This window comes from Scyliorhinus torazame, chromosome 10 (genome assembly GCF_047496885.1).
Source record: "Scyliorhinus torazame isolate Kashiwa2021f chromosome 10, sScyTor2.1, whole genome shotgun sequence".
NCBI lineage: Eukaryota > Metazoa > Chordata > Chondrichthyes > Carcharhiniformes > Scyliorhinidae > Scyliorhinus > Scyliorhinus torazame.
This window is the reverse complement of record NC_092716.1, coordinates 138233918-138255869: the sequence shown is the minus strand read 5'-3', so window position 1 is coordinate 138255869 and position 21952 is coordinate 138233918. Positions and strand designations below refer to the sequence as shown.

The 21952-nt window shown below is 44.4% G+C and overlaps 1 protein-coding gene across 1 annotated transcript in view; it reads left to right on the top strand.

Annotated features, from left to right (window-relative positions):
* Positions 1-15464: 15464 nt before the first annotated feature.
* The window catches only part of LOC140430255 (mucin-6-like), a 58138-nt gene continuing 51650 nt past the window's right edge, over positions 15465-21952 (top strand). The window contains exons 1-2 of the mRNA XM_072517681.1: positions 15465-15722; positions 18902-19141. Of these exons, the coding sequence (XP_072373782.1) occupies positions 15465-15722; positions 18902-19141 (498 nt within the window). The remainder of the gene's footprint in view (positions 15723-18901; positions 19142-21952) is intronic.

Genomic DNA, 21952 nt, shown 5'->3' with positions numbered 1-21952 from the left:
GGTGGAGGCGGAGAATAGCAGAGGCCTCGGAGAATATCGGGTCGGGCCCACTAATGATATGCAACCGGCGTTTACTGTACGTATGGAGTTGAATGCATTGACGCCGCTGTCGAGGCACTGGAGAATTGTGGTTTGGAATGAAACCGGCAGTAGAGATCTCCAATGCGGGGAGTACGTGGGATGAGAGCACGTAGGGTGCTCTGAAGATCTGGATCCAAGGTCTTGATCAGTCTGTTAAGTTGGTGGATGTGTTCCTTGGTCGGATCTGCGGGTAACTGTCTGTAGTGTTCTTGGTTGTTCAGTTGTCGGTATACTTCTTTGCAGTAGTCCGTTCTGTTCAGTACGACAGTGGCCCCTCCTTTGTCTGCTGGTTTGATGACGATGCTGCGGTTGGTCTTGAGAGCGCGGATGGCATTGCGTTGTGCTTGGGTGACGTTCGGGGCTGTCTTGTGAATGCGACTGATGAATTTGGTATTGACACGACTCCTGACGGCTTGAGCATACATGTCGAGTCTAGGGCAGCGGCCTTCCGGAGGGGTCCAGTTCGACTCTTTCCTCTTCGGTTACCGCACCGCAGATCTCTCGGTCTGCTGTTCCAGTTCATTGGTAGTCTGCTTGGGTTCGCTGTTAGCCTTTTAGGGTCTGTGGACCAGCAGATCCGACCAAGGAACACATCCGCACAGACTGATCAAGACCTTGGATCCAGATCTTCAGAGCACCCTACGTGCTCTTACCCCACGTACTCCCCGCATTGGAGATCTCTACTGCCTCCCGAAAATACACAAGGCCGACACACCAAGCCGTCCTATCATTTCAGGCAATGGGACCCTGTGTGAGAACCTCTCTGGCTACATCGAGGGTATCTTGAAACCCATTGTACAAGGTACGCCCAGCTTTTGTCGCGACACGACGGACTTCCGACAGAAACTCAGCACCCATGGACCAGTTGAACCAGGAACATTCCTCATCACAATGGACGTCTCGGCACTCTACACCAGCATCCCCCATGACAACGGCATTTCTGCAACAGCCTCAGTACTCAACACTGACAACTGCCAATCTTCAGACGCTATTCTGCAACTCATCCGCTTCATTCTGGATCACAACGTCTTCACCTTCGACAACAAGTTCTTCATCCAGATGCATGGAACAGCCATGGGGACCAAATTTGCACCCCGATACGCCAACATTTTCATGCACAAGTTTGAACAAGACCTACTCTCCGCACAGGACCTTCAACCAACGTTATACACCAGATACATCGATGACATTTTTTCCCGTTGGACCCACGGCGAAGAATCACTGAAACGACGACACGATGACATCAATAAGTTCCATCCAACCATCAGGCTCACCGTGGACTACTCTCCAAAATCAGTTGCATTCTTGTACACACTCGTCTCCATCAAGGAAGGTCACCTCAGCACTTTGCTTTACCGCAGGCCCACGGATAACCTCACGATGCTCCACTTCACCAGCTTCCACCCTAAACACATTAAAGAAGCCATCCCCTATGGACAAGCTCTCCGTATACACAGGATCTTCTCAGATGAGGAGGAGTGTAACAGACATCTACAGACGTTGAAAGTTGCCCTCGTACGAACGGGATATGGCGCTCGACTCATCGATCGACAGTTCCAACGCGCCACAGCAAAAAACCGCACCGACCTCCACAGAAGAAAAACATGGGACACAACCGACAGAATACCCTTTGTCGTCCAGTACTTTCCCGGAGCGGAGAAACTATGACATCTTCTTCACAGCCTTCAACACGTCATCGATGAAGATGAACATCTTGCCAAGGTCATCCCCACACCCCTACTACTTGCCTTCAAACAACCGCGCAACCTCAAACAAACCAGTGTTTGCAGCAAACTACCCCGTCTTCAGAACAGTGACCACGACACCACACAACCCTGCCATGGCAATCTCTGCAAGACGTGCCAGATCATCGACATTGATACCAGCATTACACGTGAGAACACCACCCATCAGGTACGCGATACATACTCGTGTGACTCGGCCAACGTTGTCTACCTCATACGCTGCAGGAAAGGATGTCCCGAAGCGTGGTACATTGGCGAGACCATGCAGACGCTGCGACAACGAATGAAGGGACATCGCGCGACAATCACCGAGCAGGAATGTTCCCTTGCAGTCGGGGAACACTTCAGCAGTCAAGGGCATTCAGCCTCTGATCTCCGGGTAAGCGTTCTCCAAGGCGGCCTTCAGGACACGCGACAACGCAGAATCGCCGAGCAGAAACTTACAGCCAAGTTCCGCACACATGAGTGCGGCCTCAACCGGGACCTGGGATTCATGTCGCATTACATTCATCCCCCACCATCTGGCCTGCGAAATCTTACCAACTGTCCTGGCTTGACACAATTCACACCTCTTTAACCTGGGGTTACCCCATCTCTGGATCTGTAAAGATTTAATCACCTGCTAATGCTCGCATTCCAAGCATTGTCTGGCATCTTTGAATTTGTCTATATATATGTTTCTGGAACAGACCTCTTCATTCACCTGAGGAAGGAGCTGCGCTCCGAAAGCTAGTGACATCGAAACAAACCTGTTGGACTTTAACCTGCTGTTGTAAGACTTCTTACTGTGCTCACCCCAGTCCAACGCCGGCATCTCCACATCATCTTTATTTTCCTCACAGGGATCTTGTCAAAAACCTTCTGAAAGTCCAAATAAACCACTGGTTCACCCTCATTAACCCTACTTGTTACACCCTTGAAGAATTCCAGTAGATTTCTCAAGCATGACTTCCCTTTTGTAAACCCATGCTGACTCTGTCCGATCCTGCTAGTTTCTCAAGTGCTCTGCTATTAATTCTTTTAAAAAGGACTCTAGTGTTTTCCCCACTACCGACATCAGACTGATTGCTCTATAATTCCCTGTTTTCCCCCTACCTCCCTTTTTAAATTGGGATAACATTCGTTGCCCTCCAATCTGTCAGAACGGTTTTCAGAGTCTGCAGCATCTTGGAAGATGACCACCAATGCATCCAATATTTCGAGAGGCCACTTCCTTAAATACTCTGGGATGTAGATTATCATGCACTGGGGATTTATCGGCCTTCAGTCCCATCAATTTCACCCAACACCATTTCCCTCCTAATACTGATTTATTTCAGTTTCTCCTTCTGACTAAACCCTGTATTCTCCAACATTTCTGGAAGTTATTTGAGTCCTCCTTTGTAAAGACAGACCCAAAGTATGTATTTAATTTGATTTGATCCCCATTATAAATTACCAATGACTGTAAGAGACCTACATTTGTCTTCACCAATTCTTTTCTCTTCACATACCTGTGGAAGCTTTTACAGTCACTTTTTATGTTTCCCGCAAGCTTACTCTATTTTCTCCATCTTAATCAATCCCTTTGTCTTCCTTTACTGACTTCTAAACTGCTCCCAATCCTCAGGTCTGATGTTTCTTCTGGCCATTTTGCATTTCTCTTCCTTGAATCTAATACTGTCTCTAATTTCCCTTGGAAGCCATGGTTTGATCATCTTTCCCATTATATTTTTGCGCCATAAAGGAATGAACAAGTTTTGCAGTTTACCCATACATTCTTTAAATATATGGCATTGCCTATCCACTGTCATCCCTTTAAATATCTTTTGCCAATCCACCATAGCCAAATCATGCCTCATATTGTTATAGTTTCCTTAATTTGGATGGAGGATTCAAGTCTCAGAATCAAGTGTGCCAGTCTTCACTTTGATGAAGAAATCAAACATATTATGGTCGCTCATCCTCAAGGGGCCTCGCACAACTAGATTATCAATTATTCCTTTCTTATTACACAATACCCAGTCTAGGATATCCTATTCGCTAGTTGGTTCCTAAACGTATTGGTCCAGAAAACCATCCCATACGCACTCCAGGAATTGTTTCTATTGTTATGGGCCAGGGTTTAGAGAACCCCAAAGTGTATCATGGAGTTCACCTGACCCATAACTTTTAACAGATTGTGGTATGGGAAGCACACGGCCCAGTCTACAGGTGTGGTACAGCAGAAATGGAAAAGCATTTTTTAAAGCAAATCAATGTTTATTCTATGAACTCAAGTTAATCTTTGTGAAACATACAGTGAAATCTTAGCAACCATTAATTCAAATACAACCCCCAAAGAATACAACATTAAGTAATCCTTTAAGTTTTCCTTTTAACATCCATAAGACTTAAAACACCTTTGACCAGAAGCACATCAGGTTAAAGGCACTGCTGTTACTAGTTTTAAATCACCAGGATCGATTTACAGTATTTATATTACAGAGAGAGATTCATACACCTTCTGGCTGTGACTGCAGCTATCGAGCTCTGAAAACGAAACTAAAACACACCCTGCAGCAAACAGCCTAAAATGAAAGTAAAAAGATCACAGACAGCCCAGCTCCACCCACTCTCTGACATCACTGCAGTAATAAACACCCATTTCTGAAAGGTACTCTCACTACAGATATTTATATACACACCCATTTATAAACACCCATTTCTTAAAGGTACTCTCATATTAAAAAATATATACCATCAACTTCAAGATGGTTTCATTTTTCACCTTTTCACTATCCTTTAAGAAATGCACACAGTAAATATACTTTTTCATTTCAAAAAACAACACACACAAACAGGTATAATAATATAGTCCATTTTTCTTTCTTCCTCCAACTGAAATCCTTCCTGATTGACAGTCTCTTTGAACAAGAAGGTCTCTGCACGATCCATCCGTTTCTCTACACCTCGGCATTTCTCTTTAAAGTCAGATACTTTAGTTCAACCTGATCACAGAGTCCCTTGTAATTCTCCAACACAGGAGCATTGGTTATCACAGCTTTCAGGCCATCAAATGTTTGTTGAAAGTCTGCTGTCCACTGACATTTTTGACATTTCTTCAGCAAGTCCATCAGTGGAGCAATCACGCTACAAAACCTTTGCACAAATGTTCGATCAAATCCACTCATGCCAAGAAATCATATTATTTCCCTTTGTCTTGAGGTATCGGAAACTTCTCAATAACTGTTTTCTTCATATCCCGTGTGACCATTCGACCCAGTCCAATTATATGGCCAAGGAAAGTGACTTGGGCTTTTCCAAATTCACTTTTGGCTAGGTTTACCACAAAACCCGCCTCCCGAAGTCGATCGAATAACTCCATCAGCTGTTTTAAATGTTCTGTCCATTTCTGGCTGAAAATTACCAGATTGTCGATGTATACCGCACAATTGGGTAATCCTGAACCGACTTTGTTAGTTAACCGTTGAAATGTGGCTGGTGCGTTTTTCATGCCAAATGGCATAACTTTGAATTGGTATATACCATCTGGAGTCACAAAAGCTGAAATCTCCTTCGCCTTTTCGGATAAAGGTACCTGCCAGTAACCTTTAAGTAAATCCAGTTTGGAAATAAAAGCTGATTGTCGCACTTTCTCAATGCAATCCTCAAAACGTGGGATAGGATAAGAGTCCATTCTTGTAACTGCATTAATTTTAATGTTGTGCAACTTTTAAATGTTGTCGAGACAATTCACCTGCTCTATTTAATCGTTCCCTAAAATTTGATACGTAATCCAATAATGTAATTTCCGATTTCTCACTCACCAATTTTTCCTTCTTCAATTTAAGTGGTCCTCTTATCTCATGACCAAAAAGTGGTTCAAAAGGACTAAATTTGGTTGACTCATTATGTGCATCCCTAACTGTAAACAGTACAAATGGAAATCCTTTATCCCAATCCTCTGGATAACCGTGACAATAAGCCCTCAACATTGTCGTTAATGTCTGATGCCACCTTTCTAATGCTCCCTGCGATTCTGGATGGTACGCAGTTGATTTAAATTGTTTGATTCCTCAGCTATCCATAACTTCTTTGAATAACCTTGAGGTCAAATTTGATCATTGATCCGATTGTATTTCTGTGGGTAGTCCATATCGAGTAAAGAATTTAAGTAACTCCTACACAATCTTTTTAGCTGTAATATTAAGTACTGGAATGGTCTCTGGAAACCTAGCACATCCATTATCGTCAAAAGATATTGATTCCCACTTTTTGTTTTAGGAAGCGGTCCTAGGCAATCAAATAGGACCCTTGTAAAAGGTTCCTCAAATGCTGGAAAGGGTATTAAGCGAGCTGGTTTTATCACCGCTTGAGGTTTCCCTATCACTTGACATGTGTGACATGATTGACAAAATATAACTACATCTTTATGTAGTCCAGGCCAATAAAAATTTTCTGTATTTTAGCTTGAGTTTTCCTTATTCCCAAATGACCTCCCACTGGTACCTCATGTGCAACTCGCAACACCTCCTTTCTATACCCGACTGGCAACACTATTTGATGAACTTCTGGCCACTTTTCATCCGCCTGCATATGTAAAGGTCTCCATTTTCTCATCAAGACATTACTTTTACGGTAATAACACTCTGGTATCCACTCAGATTCCTCTTCCGTGTATGCTTTCTGATACATCCGTTTTATTTCTACACCTTTTAGTTGCAACTACGCCAATTTTCCTGAACTAAAAATATCCGCCTCATCCTCTTTTTCAACCATCTGATCTAAAATCATTTCTGATAATTGCTCTTCAAAGTCAACTTCACTCTTTGATTTCTCCTCTTGTCTTAACATGTGACTTTGCGACCTTGTTACTACACAATCCGGAAAAATCCCAGGATATTCGTCCTTCAACACTTCAGTTGTCTGATTTTCCACTGCCTTATCAACCACAGTAGGCATCACTCCCACCTGCGATCCAGCTATATCATTACCCAAGATAAACTGTATTCCTGGACAAGATAGTTTCTCTATTACTCCTACTACCACTTCACCACTCTTCACTGGACTTTCCAACCTTACCTTATATAATCGAACACTACTCCTCTCACCCTGAATTCCACATATTACCATCTTTTCTGGCAACATTCTTCCCAAACTACATAACTCCTCATCTCTTACCATTAAAGATTGACTAGCTCCTGTATCTCTTAGAATTGTGACATCGTTACCTGCTCCTCCTGATACACATGAGTAAACTTTACCCACACAAATAAATTCTTTAAAGAGATCTGGCGCCTTCTTAGCAATCACCTCTTAATCAGGCTGTGCAATATTTTGCACCTCCTTCGCTTCATTGGGCTTTCCTTTACCACTTCATCAAACCCTACTGTCTTATCCTGTTTTACCTCATCAACCTTCCCAGTGCTTTTCTTCAACCACCAACACTGTGACTTTATTTGGCCTAGTTTATTACAGTGAAAACATTTGAAACTTTCCACTTCTTTTCCACCCTCCTGGATTTCTTCTTTAATCTGAGGTACACTCTCCTTATTATCTCCCATCAGATCACCTTTACCTTTACCACTTGAGTATTTCTCATGTCCCCAGTTTCTATCCCTCACAGGCTGAAACTGATGTTGGAACTAATTCATTATCATCTGCCATTTCTGCTGCTGATCTCGCAGTTTTAATCCTCTGCTCTTCCACATGAGTTCTGGAGGGCGGAAGGGCCTGTTCCTGTACTGTACTTTTCTTTGTTCTTTTAGAAGATTGTAGTTTAATCGGGCAGCATGGTCGGCACGGGCGTGGAGGGCCGAAGGGCCTGTTCCTGTGCTGTACTTTTCTTTGTTCTTTGTTCTCACTACATCAGGAATTGAATTTTTAAACTCCTCCAAAATTGTAATTTCTCTGAGAGCTTCATACGTTTGGTCTATTTTCAAAACCCTTATCCAGCTATCAAAATTACTCTGTTTGGTCCTTTCAAACTCCATGTATGTTTGACCAAATTCTTTCCTTAAATTTCTAAACCTTTGTGTGTAGGCTTCAGTCACTAGTTCATAAGCACCGAAGATGGATTTTCACCTCCTCACACGTTCCAGATACCTCCTCCGGTAGTGATGCAAACACTAGCCCTACCTACCAGCTTTGTTTGAATCAGTAATACCCACATGTCCTGTGGCCATTTCATTTGTTTAGCTACCTTCTCAAATGAAATGAAAAAGGCTTCTATCTCCTTCTCATCAAACCTTGGCAATGCTTGGACATATTTAAATAGATCCCCACCAAGCCTTCGACTATGACATTCTTTATCACTCTCCTCATCATTATTATCCAACTGTACGTTTCAACTTACGCCTGCCAATTTTAACTGACTCATGTTTCATGGCCATTTTCTGAAGTTCAAACTTTCTCCTTATATTTTTCCCTGATCTGTTTCTCCCTTTCTCTTTCCCTTTGTTCTGCTAGGGCTATTCTTTCTGTTTTCCTTTCTTCTTTCTCTTTTTCCTCTGTCTCTCTTTCTCTTTCTCTTTCTTTTTCCTCTCTCTCTCTTTTGTATTCAAGCTGCTTTAATTCTTTCTCATGTTCCATTTGTTTAATTTGCAACAGAATGTTTGCTATTTGCAATGAGTCAAACTGTATCTCAGGGAACTTTAAATGCTTAGCCACCACCATAATTACCTCATCTTTTCGCATTTTGTCAGGTAATGTTAACTGCAATGTTTTCGCACTGCATAGTTTGAGTGTGTGTCTGGAAAGTGATGGGCAGGATTCAGTGGATGGGAATACACAGACACTCAGCGTATCTCATCCAAGAAGAACAGCACCAGCAATGCCAATGAGCATGTACTGAATCTTAACATAATGATCCTAACAATCTATTCATTTCTATTCCACAAAAGGCAGAACTGAAGCACCAACCGTTAGTTCATGATCATAATTCCAGATTTTCCATCTAATTGTTGACAGTTATGACTAGACCAGTAGATTTGTGGTGACAACAAAGAATATTACTCACTGCGAATTTTTCTTATTCACTAATAATAAATAGTAAAAATAACTGGGTTTTCTGTCTGTTTAAATGTGGCAGGAATCCTTCGAATTGTAATGGTTTGTCACTGAACTTGTCAGGCTCATCTGATTTGTTTCATTGTTGTTTTATTGTTCAACAGTTCCTGTCATAATGGAAAATGGAAATGCGTAGAAAATGTGCATTGCCCTGCAACTTGTGTCATTCATGGGGAAGGGCATGTTACCACATTCGATAGCAAGAAATTTATCTTTAACGGTAACTGTGAATATACTTTAGTTCAGGTAAAAAGACAAGACATCCAAGGAATGTTTTTTAATGGTTTCAGTTTTCTGATGTGGTTTGTGATTTCTTATTACGTAATCAATTTTCTTTGCTTATTTGGGGATTTTAGGACTCCTGTTGTGCGAATGAAACACGTCCAAATTTCAAGATTGTAACTGAAAATGTTATTTGTGGCCAATCAAGAGTCACATGCTCCAGAGCAATAAAGTTTTACATTGGGGTAAGACAATCATATTACTATTGGAGTAGCTAAATTAAACTAAATAATAGCTAACATTAGCTGGGGTAGCTATTAGGCCAAAGGAACCACATTAATATCAGGAGAATAAAATTATATTAATATTAAGATTATAGGGTCACTTTGACATTGTGCTAAGAAAATCACACTTACATGGGACATAGGACGATTCTCTAACTGAATCAGTATTCCTCTCATTTATTTGCCTCAAAGTATACTGAGTATCTGAGTGGTTCATTCCACCCACCTCATTAGCTTACGCCAGCAATCTCTTACCAGATTAGTTGTAAATTAATCTGGATTTGAAGTCAATGGTAAACATGGACCGGTTTAGCTCAGTGGGCTATACAGCTGGTTTGTAATGCAGAACAAGGCTAGCAGCACGAGTTCAATTCCCATACCGGCTTACCCGAACAGGCGTCGGAATGTGGCGACTAGGGGCTTTTCACAGTAACTTCATACTTGTGTCAAATTACAGTCACTGCAGATTTCTTTTATTTCCGGGTTTTCCATCCAATCATTGGCAAAGGGCATGTTGCAGACCCACATTATGCAATCCAAATTCCAGTATTTAAAATGCCAACTTAATGCACTTGGAGGTGTTTGGAGTTCTAACAAAGAAAGAAGAGAGGAAAAAATGAAAGGGAGACATAGAAAGCCTGCGTCCCAGTTCAATGCCATCCCCCTGGATGCATTGATGGAGACTATGAGAAGGGGGGACTATTAATTCCCAGGAAATGAAGGAAAGATTTATGATGTAACAATAAGATTGAAAGTCATAGAGCAGGTGAAAATTGGTGCAGACTTCTGAGTTCAATATACTAAACACTTGTTTTATCAAATTGGTCCGGAAAAGTGAGTAGGATTGCACATTCACCACTTTTGCACTTTTTAGTCTGCCTAATAAAGATTACTCCAGCTCTTCACAACTGCTTAACTTTCTTTTTGAAAAATATTTTATTGATGCATTTATATATTCACACAACAAACAGAATTACAAAACAGAGCAAGCCAACAGGGCAGTGAATAACAGCTTTGGCAAAGGATCATCTGGACTCGAAACGTTAGCTCTTTTCTCTCCACAACGTCCCCACGTGGCGGAACGGGTCCAAGTGATTGAGCACCCTCAGCCTGGATGAGGGCAGCCATTTCACACGCTTTTCGCGGACTCCGAGCTTGTGCACACCAAATGAGGGGACGGCGACGTTGAGGAACGTAATGCGCAGGTACGCACCACGCACGACCGCACCGCGCATGAGCCGTGGCGCTGCGAACGTGCTGACATCACGACGTGCGGTAACTGTGGCTCCGCCCATTTAAAGCGGCAATGCCCTGCAAAATCTCAACAATGCCTACGATGTGGCAGACTTGGCCACGATGCTGCCTTCTGCCGAGCAGCTCAGCCTGCCAATTCATATCGCTTCAGCCAGTCTCTTAGGAATGTTCGGGGAATTCAACCCACGGTCACCGAGTCCGATGCGGACCTCCCACACAGCAGTGACACCGAGGACCCGAAGGTGCCTTTTCGAGTCGGTGTCGTAACGAGAAGCAGGCTGTCCCCGAAGCAAAGACACCAGCCGCTGTCAGTATACAGCATCGATCCAGACGATGAGTGGTGTGCCACCCTGACGGTCAACCGGTCCCAATTACGATTCCGCATGGACACTGGTGCCTCCGCCAATCTCATGGCGTGGTCTGACTTCTAAAGCCTTCGTGTCAAACCATCCATCCTTCCATCAGCCTGCCAGCTATTGGATTATAATAGCAACGTCATTCCTGCTAGCGGCTCGTGCCAACTTGAAGTGATGCACAGGTCACGCAAAGCCATCCTTCCTTTCGAGAAGGCTCCTCGAAAGACTCCCTGCTTGGCGCACAGGCATGCAAGCTGTTAAACCTCGTTCAGAGAATGCACTCTCTCTCTCCTGATGACACGTCTGCCTTCTAGGACGCTGACTTCAGTGTGCAACTCAACGCCATCATCGACCAGCACCGCGACATCTTCGAAGGCATGGACACGCTCCCATATACTTACAAGATCCTACTCAAACAGAACGCCACGCCTGTGGTGCATACACCTCGCAGGGTCCCAGCACCCCTTAAGGACAGCCTCAAGCAGCAGCTGCAGGACCTCCAGGACAAAGGAGTGATTTCCAGAGTTACAGAACCAACCGACTGGGTCAGTTCCATGGTATGTGTAAAAAAGCCTTCCGGCGAGCTGAGAATTTGCATTTATCCCAAGGATCTGAATCGCAATATCATGAGGGAGCATTATCCAATTCGCAAGCGCGAAGAGATCACATGCGAGATGGCTCGCGCCAAGCTCTTCACCAAACTCGACGCCTCGAAAGGATTCTGGCAAATCCAGCTCAACAAATCCAGCAGGAAACTGTGTACATTTAATATCCCCTTTGGCAGATATTGTTACAACAGGATGCCGTTTGGGATCATATCTGCTTCAGAGGTGTTCCACAGGATCATGGAACAAATGATGGAAGGCATTGAAGGTGTTCGCGTCTATGTCGACGACATAATCATTTGGTCCACTACCCTGCAGGATCATGTCAGTCGCCTCCAGCGCGTGTTCAAACGCATACGTGAGCAGAGCCTATGCCTCAACAGAGCCAAATGCTTGTTTGGTCAGGTCGTTTCCTAGGGGACCACATCTCCCAGTTGGGTGTGTGGCCGGATGCGGACAAGGTGGCTGCTATCACAGCCATGAAAACGCCAGAGGACAAGAAGGCGGTACTCCGATTTCTGGACATGGTCAACTTTTTAGGGAAGTTCATCCCTAACCTCGCCTCTCATACCACGGCTCTCAGGAACCTGGTCAGGAAGGCGACAGTCTTCCAATGGCTTCCTGCCCACGAGCGCGAATGGAGAGAACTTAAAACCAAACTCACCACGGCCCTGGTCTTAGCTTTCTTTGATCCAGCAAAAGAGACCAAAATTTTGACCGATGCCAGCCAATCTGCAACACGATGTGGCCTCATCATGGGCCCCCATTGCATATGCGTCACGCGCCATGACCCCCACGGAACAGCGCTACGTGCAGGTAGAAAAGGAGTGCCTGGGCCTTCTGACCGGTGTCTCAAGTTTCACGATTATGTGTACGGCCTTCCTCAATTCACCGTCGAGACCGACCATCGCCCGCTGGTCAATATAATACAGAAAGACCTGAATGACATGACGCCTCACCTCCAGCGTATTCTTCTCAAGCTCCGGCAATACGACTTCCAGCTGGTATACACCCCAGGCAAAGACCTCATCATTGCCGACGCTCTCTCCAGGGCTGTCAACACTCCGTGTGACCCAGCGGAATTCGTCTGCCAGGTTGATGCCCATGTGGCCTTCGAGGCCTCCAATCTACCTGCCACGGATGAACGCCTCATCCAAATTCGCCACGAGACAGCGGCTGACCCTTTGCTACAACGTGTCATGCGCCACCTAACAGATGGGTGGCTCAAGTGCCAATGCCTGCAGTTCTATAACGTCAGATCTGGCGGTAGTAGATGGTGTTCTCCTAAAACTGGACCGCATTGTCATCCCGCATAGCATGCGCCAGCTCGTCTTGGAACAGCTACACGAGGGCCATCTTGGCGTGGAAAAGTGCCGCCGACGGGCCCGAGAGGCAGTGTACTGGCCCGGCATTAATGACGACATAGCCAACACAGTGCTCAACTGCCCCACTTGTCAGCGCTTCCAGACGGCCCAACCACGTGAGACCCTTCAACCCCATGAGTTGGTCACGTCACCATGGACCAAGGTGGGCATCGACCTGTTCCACGCGCTGGGCAGGGACTATGTCCTGATTGTAGACTACTTTTCAAACTACCCGGAGGTGGTACGTTTGCACGACTTCACATCGTCTGCAGTCATCCGTGCCTGGAAGGACACATTTGCTCGACACGGCATCCCACTGACTGTGATGTCGGACAATGGTCCCTGCTTCGCAAGCCAGGAATGGTCCAACTTTGCCAGGAGGTACAACTTTGTGCATGTGACATCCAGTCCCCTGTACCCCCAATCCAACGGCAAAGCGGAGAAGGGCATCCGCATAGTCAAACGGCTCCTCTGCAAGGCTGCCGATGCTTGGTCCGATTTCTACCTCGCCTTGCTGGCCTATCGCTCGGCCCCACTGTCCACTGGCCTGCCGTCAGCCCAGCTGCTCATGGGTCGCACCCTGAGGATGACGGTGCCGTCCATTCATGTCCCAGACCTAGACCACGTTCCGGTCCTTCAACGAATGCAGCTGTCTCGTGCACAGCACAAGGCGGCGCATGACTCCCGTGCAGCTGATCTCCCTGCTCTGGCTCCAGATGACAACGTCCGCATCCATCTTCCAGATGGTGACTGGTCTGCAACCGCTGTGGTTCTTCGGCAGGTGGCCCCCGCTCGTTCCTGGTTCTTCTACCGGATGGCTCCATTCTATGCCGCAATCGACGTGCCCTTCATCTCGTTCCGCGCTCGCTACGTGATGCTCCACCATTGCCACGCCCTCCTGTTGTCCCTGACCTGGACTATGCAGAGATTCCGGTCACTTTGCATCCTCCTCACTCTGACGCAGTCCAGCCCGCTCCTCAGCCGGCGGCTCCTGACCCACCCTTGAGGCGGTCAACCAGAATTCGTCGCCCAACTCAGAGACTTAATTTGTGAACTTTGTGGACTTATGGACTTTCTGATTTGTCCTGTTCTTCCGTTTAATTGTTCAAGTGGTTTGTATATAGTGTTCATCTCGTTATTCTTGTGACACACTGTTTTTCTGCACCAGGCACCTTCCCATGTAAATAGCTTTGTTTTCATGTACATAGTCCTGTAAATATTTTGCACACACATAGTCAGGAACATTCACCAGACACTATTTATTGCCACGCAGGTACATTTTTTATAAAAGGGGGGATGTCACAATATACACCAGTATATCATGGTGCAGACACACACTAATGGACACACAGTGGGACCAATCAACACACACAACACCGCAGCCAACCACCAGTGAGAGCGCACACACTATAAAGACAGGGGGCATCAGAGTTCCCGCTCATTCGAGTTGCAGCTAGCTAGGAAGACAGAGCTCACAGCCTGTAACACAGACATTCACCATGTGCTGAGTGCATCAACTGGTTAGGACAAGGCAAAAGTCTTTAGTTAAAGTTAGTATCGTATTAACCCACAGACTGAGTATGTTTAAACAGTTAATGATTCAATAAAATGGTGTTGCACTATTTCAAGTGTTGGTGACCTGTATGTGATCCAGAACACCCAACACATCAAGTATCATTAGCAGACTCACCCATTGTACTTTCCCCCCACGTTAGATTATGCGTGCCCACCCCCCCACCCCCCCTCCCCCCCCCCCATCCAAGCCAGTGTAACGCCACTTCAGCAGGATTTAAAACAAGTCCTGATTTACTGGGAGCTGGAGAAACTCCCCACTAGAGGCACAAAGGTAAATATCGCCACCAGTGGAGAGAGGGTCATGCTTGGGCAGTACCCTGGCACAGCTCCCTGGGTGGCTTCCAAATCCAAGGGAAAGGGGGACCCCCATCTGTGAAGGATGTTCCGTGGGATATTTGTGTTCCTTTTCTTTTTATTGTTTTCAGTTCAGACCACCCTTTAAAAAGGGTGCCCTTATCTGTCAAGAGCTGAGGTTGCTGGCAGGGTAGGTTCATTCAGAGTCCACCTCGCCAGTGTGACATCGTGAAACCAGCCTCCCGGATTTATTTTGACAATGTATCAAAAAACAAGGCAGGAAAAGCTAGCATAGTATCTGGGCACTTCTTCTTGGCACTTCCAGCGGGTACTGCCAGAGGGCACTCCCAAGAGGGACCTCTGTTGCGGACGTTTGGAGTGGGGGTTCCCAAGTCCATGGGGGATAGTTCCCTTCAGAGCCCACTCCGCCAGGATTTCTTTTGACAATGTGTCAAACAATATGGCGGTAAAGGCCAGCAGTGCGGCCGGAGGGCTCATACCGCTTTTCCTGTCTGAATTGTCACATTGTCAAAAAAAGAGGAGATTTCATCCTCAGTCTGACCGAAAAAGGATATGAGCAATAGAATAGAGGGATTTGCATTTCAAGTCGAACTGGATTGCCTCTAAACCTGTAAATAATCAAAGATCACTCAACATGTATAATAAGGTATACATAATACAAAATGTTTCTGCAATCAAAGAACTAAACCATATGCTTCAATTTAAGGATGTTCTGATAGAAATGAGAGATGCAGCCTACAAGATAACACCGGAAAATATGGCAGACAAATTTAACATAAAAATCAATCCACTTTTTGTGTCCCTTGATGTGGTAATCCCTGGGGGTCACCTACTACAAATATTATGGAATAAGAATACAAACACGTTCATCCGCTTCACCAGAATGCACCAGGTAAGGAGTGATGGTTGACAATAATTTTCTTACAGATTGATATCCATGTGCAGATCTACCAGTTTTCAGCCATAATAATGATCACTATTGTTCAAGTCAAGCCTTTCAATGTACTTGGTGAAATCATGAATCTGTTTTTTCTGAAAATTTAGTTTTACTGCACTGAGCAAAAAACTGCACTGAGGGAACCCTTCATATTTAAAGGAGCTATCCAATTCATCCTCTTCCTCTGCCCTTTGTTATAGCATTGCAAATGTATACAATTCCCTTTTGTAAGTTGTTGTTGAACCTGCTCCCACCACAGAGAGGAAAAGACTGATTCAGTGGTAGGAGGCTCATGTGCAGCATAAACACTGGCACAGCCATTTCTGTACTGTAAATCTGTACACTACACTATGTAATCCTTCCAGGCAGTACATTCCTGATCATAACCCCTTATCTCGCCTTTGGTTCTATTGCCATTTATCTTAAGTCTATGTCCTCCGGTTTTCAAACGATCTGCCACTGGAAACAATTTCACCTCATTTACTCTCACCAAAATTCTTCAGAATTTTGGATATCTCTATTAAATCTCTTCTTAACCAATCTGGTCTAAAGAGTATAAACTGAAGTTGTCGACCGTCTCCATGTGACTGAAATCGCGCATCGCTGGCATCATTCTGGTAAATCAATTTGCATGTCTATTCTAAGAAGGCATTGAATGAATTGCTCATTCGGAGAGCCAAAGCAGATAATATGGCAAAGTGGCTTCCCTCTAAAATGTAATAATTCTGTGATTGTTTGCAGTCTTTACTATATTGGAAAAAATACTCATTAATAAAACCCCATTTGCTACATTTAGATTCTTTCAACTCTGTAAAGCCTTATTAAAAACAAGTAATTTATTCAAGGGCACAATCCCTTGGAAAAACACACATTGGAATTCATAGTCCCACTTCAAAAAGTCTATAGCCACTTGGAAATGTCAATAGAACTGTGAAAATGGATGGTGCTGAAATCTGTCACGTAGCAGTGAGCCAAGAATGAAAATCTTCAGGCTTATGTTAATAGACAGAGTGAAATAGCAAGCAGTGATTCTTTGTAAACATTGGAGACATTTCTTTCATTTATTTTAAAGGTCAGGACTTTAAAATTTTTTGTCAGTTTGACGGCTCCCAGATGATTGGCCTGGTTAGGTGAATTGGCCATGCTAAATTGTTCCTTAGTATCCAAAGATGTGCAGATAAGGTGGATTGGTCTTGATCAATGCAGGGGGTATTGGGAATAGGGCAAGGGAGTGGGCCTAGGCAGAGTACTCTTTCAGAGGGTTGGTGCAGACTCGATGGGCTGCATGGCCTCCTTCTACACCATAGATTGTGAATAGAGTGTCCATTATCACCACTATTACTGCCCTCAGTAATCTGATTTACATCCTATTCAGGCTGAGGGATATTTCCACTTTGAGGGAAGCCAATCATTTAAGTACCCCCTTTTCATCTATTTCATCCTATCCAATTTTCAAACTACCTCCTTTACTGTGACAGTGGCCCTTGCACTCAGTGGTGAAGTGACTGATTGCTTGTAAGATTACACCCCTACCTTTTTAGTTGGCTGTGGTGGGAACTTGCTCTTCCAGCTGCAGCATGGATCTATCGGCGAAGAGACTGGAAAAAATCTTTTGGCATGGTACGTGCCAGATGAAACAACTCCATTTCGGATTGCATGAGCTAAAGACACACGACTTGAGGTCTTCAGGTCAAAGACAGTCTTTTGAATTAATTGTCCATCTGCAACCCTTCATACAAAGGAGGGGATTTTCCATCACTGTATTCAGCGGACGGGAAAGACGAAGGGGGAAAGAAAACACAACAGGAGTCCCTGAACAATATTTACACCGGTGGGATTTCCCAGTGTGATAGTTCTCACCCTCAGCCAATGACGCATTGGATTCCCCTCATGAAAGGTTGGGAACCCCATTACCATACATTAAATGTCATTAGTGGGATTCCCCGCTGTATCATCCCCCCACAGAAGGCCATCTCCAACTGTCCCCCCCCCCCCCCCACCCCGGGGGCACTGCCAGGGAAACTTCCATTAGAGTGGTTCAAGATTGGGGGGGCTCCCTGTGGGGTTCTTGTCCGATGGAGGGGGGGGCCTGCCCAGTCTATGTAGGGATCCTTTTTAAAATTATTTCAGATGGTGGGGGGGGGGGGTCAAAGGTTGTTGATGTGGCAGGCTAAAGCAGAGCATAAGTAGGTTACTTGGACTTGGACTTTACAATGCCATTGTGACCCTCAATCATGTCTAATTTCTCAGCATTTGCTGCAATTGAGACAGCAGGATTAAGGCTAACAGAGGCAGATTATTGCCTGGAATCTTGTAAAGCCATCCTCGTCCTATACCTTTGTCATATTCACCCTTAACCTATGTTTAACTTCTGTCACATCCAGTATTATCTTACATAAACCTTCTGTAATACCTGAGCTTAGAGTATATATGACTTGTTTAATAACCAATCTTCCTCGAAATGTAATCCATGAAATACTCAATCTTACCCTATTTGTAACCTCTTGAATATAAAACCCACCATTTGTACCGGCTGTAATATCCGGCCTCACCCTACATGTTACTTCTGTAGTACTCCAGTTGAACTACATTTAGTGCCTGTAATATTTAAATTAACCCTGCATATAACCTGTGTAACAAGCATTCCATCAAAGTAATGGATCAAAGATGTGCAGGTTAGGTGGTTTGGCCATGTTCAATTGCCCCTTAGTGCCCAAAGGTTAGGTGGGGTTACGGGGGAGTGGGCCTAGGTAGGGTGCTCTCTCAGAGAGTCGATGCAGACTCGATGGGCTAAGTGGCCTCCTTTTGCACAATAGGGATTCTATGAACTATGCCCAGAATCAGAAATCCACAAACTTTCAGGGAATGGATCATTTTCTGAGGGGATATAAACTATCTATACATGCTCTTGTGTAGTAATGGGCTGCAGGGTAAATGCTGCTACATTCCTGTGGCTCCCTTGTGTTGCTCTGTGGGGTCACTGTGTGAATGTTTACTTTCTCTCACGGAAAGAGGGAGAAATAGCATGCAACATAGCACAACAGGACAAAGAATTTTAAAGAAAAAATGGAAAGAATAAGAGTATTGATAAGTATGTACACACAACAAGTAATAGTCCTCTTGCATATTATCAGCTTTCACTTTGTGGACTCTGCGGAAATTTCAACAGTGACATGGGTGATGATTTTATTACTCGGAGCCAATACTTAGCCTCCAATGCATTAGAATTTGCAAATACATGGAAGGAAGACCCATTATGTCAAGATGCGACTGAAGTTATACATCCATGTGACCTAAATCCATATCGTTTGGCCTGGGCAGAAAAACAATGCCTCATAATTCACAGCAATGTCTTCAAACCATGCCACAATCTGGTGAGTATTTTTCATAGGAGTGCAATGTTGTGTATGTTGTGTCGTCAGTGAATGGTTGGGGAGATCACCAAAACACAGGTATATCAGTGCCTTCAGCAACTCACTCCATATAATAAGCAAACTACTGCATATAACCAGAAACAAGAACAGAAAATGCTGGAAAAACTCAGCAGGTCTAGCAGCATCTGTAGGGAGAGAAAATAGAGTCAATGTTTCAAGTCCATTTGTCTCTTGATCAGAACTGAAAAGAGGGAAAATATGTTGGATATTATATTGTGGTTGTGAGCAATTGCAACAAGATGTAGCAACGTTAAGAACAAAAGACAGATGGGCTGAGTGGGGTTACATTGAGGCAATACAGGTATGGGATTTTTTTTTTAAGGTTTAAGATGGAGGGAAAAGGTCATAGTGTAAAGTTGATGAATTCAATGTTGAGTCCTCAGGGTTATACTTTGCTGAACCGGAAGATGAGCTGTTGTTCCTCCAGCTGTGTTGGGCTTGACTGGAACGTTCCAACAGGCCAAAGATGGATATGTGGGCATGATCTGAGGTGCTGAGTAGAAATGGCACACAATCAGAAGATTGATGTCATGCTTGTGGATAGAGCAAAGGTGTTCCGCAAAGTGGTCACCCAGTTTGCATTTAGTCTCCCCGATGTAGAGAAGACTGCATTGGGAGCAATGAATACAGTAAACCAAATTTAAGGAGGTGCAAGTGAAATGGTGTTTAACCTGAATCGAGTGTTTGGGATCTTGAATGGCGAGGAGGTAAAAGGGTAGATGTTGCGAGGGAAGGTGCTGTGGGAAGAGAATGAGGAGTTGGGGGTGATGGAGGAGTGGGCCAGGGTGTCATGGAGGGAACGGTCCCTGCAGAAGGCTAACGGGCAGGAGGGGAATATGTGTTTCTACATAACATTATACTTTATTTAATATTCAGCTGATGAAGTAGAAAACAAATGTCGTCCCATTGTCAGAATAGGTTTTAAATAAATATATTTAAGAACGCTCTGAACAAATGAGGAGTGGGAGTTAGACAGATCCTTTCATTTTCACTCATTTTCAAAGTCAGCAGAGATATCAGCCATTTCCCATTTCAGGCCCAGGCAAGACTGGAGCAGCACTGTTGAAATGATGGCTGCTTTTATTATATATGCATAACAATCCTGAAGCGTATGCATCCTGTAATTGTTGTTTTCTATCACCTGATTTAAGGGTTTCCAAACTGATATTTGTATCCCTGGGAGGATGTGAGGCTTCTCTGGGCATTTGGGAGAAGTGCTATATCAGTGGATTTCATCTCCACTGCAAACATTTCAGCTCATTTTCTGTATTTTGTAAGTTAGTGATTTTTAATTGTATGTCGCTGTTAAGGGAAAAAAAGTTAGAATGTTTCCTGAGACTGGTTTCCACAACAAAAGGTGAAAAAAGTGAGTTTGAGAGGGAGTAGTGCAAGAGCAGAGGAAGAATAAGAGAGTGAGACTAAGAAAGGAGCAATAAAATGGACAGGAGCAATAAAATTGACTGAGTGACAGCAAACAGAGCATAATGGTTAATGGATGTTTTTCATTCTGGAGAAAGATTTGAAGTGGAGTTCCCCAGTTTGGGATTCTTACTTTTCCTGATATATATTAATGATCTGGACATTGGTGTACAGAGAACAATTTCAAGATTTGTAGACACGACAAAACTTGGAAGCATTAAAATCTGTGAGGATAGTGCAGAATTTGAAAAAATAATGACAAGTTCGTGGAATAGGGGGTAGGAGGCAGATTAAGTTCAATACGGGCAATTCGGAGGTAAAATACTTTGATGCGAAAAACATGGAGAGACAGTATAAAATAAAGGGTACGTCTCTAAAAGGGGTGCAGGAGCAGAGGAGCTTGGGTGTATATGCGCCAAAGTCATTAAAGATGATAGCACAAGTTAAGAGGGCAGTTAATAAAGTAAAGAGTATCTGTGATAGTACAACAGAGCACATGGAGTGGTGGTTGGAGCGCAAGTCTAAACTCGTGGGGCGGTGGTTGGAATGTGGGGCGGTGTTTGGAGCGCTAATCCAAACTCACAGAGTGGTGTTGCCACACCGAAAGGTGGATGGAGTGCAGGTCCAAACTCGCGGAGCGGTGGTTGATCCGTGGAGCGGTGGATGGAGTGTGAGTCCAAATTCGTGGAGCGGTGGTTGAAACGGGAGTCCAAACTCGAGTAGCGGTGGCTGAACTGTGGAGCGGTGGATGGAGTGCAGGTCCAAACTCGCGGAGCGGAGGATGACTCGCGGAGGGCCAGATGGAGCGTGAGTCTAAACCCGCGAGTGGTGGATGGAACAGCGGTTGAGCACTGATCAGATGATGCCGGGGAGTCAAGGAATAGGGTGACATTCATTGTCCTCCTTCCTACATATTAAACTTCAAGAAACAAATTTGTTAACTTTCACCTGCCAAGCAGTTGTTGAGCCTCGCAGCTATTATAATATCCAAGGGTTTATTAATGGGAGCATAGAGCCCAAGAGCAAGGAGGTTATGTTGAGATTCGAAAAGACACAATTTAGACCTCAGCTAGAGTATTGCATCCAGTTCTGAGTGCCATATTTCAGAGAGGATATGAAGGCATTGGAGAGAGCACAGAAGAGGTTTACGAGATGGTTCCAGGGGTGAGTAGCTTCAGTTATGAAGATAGTTTGCAGAAGTTGCAACTCTTTTCTTGGAGAACACAAGGCCAAGAGGAGATTTGATAGAAGTGTGGTATTATAGGTATTACGGTACCGGATAGGCGAAAGCACCATTGGTGGAAACTGTATGCTTGCTATTGGTTAGAGTGT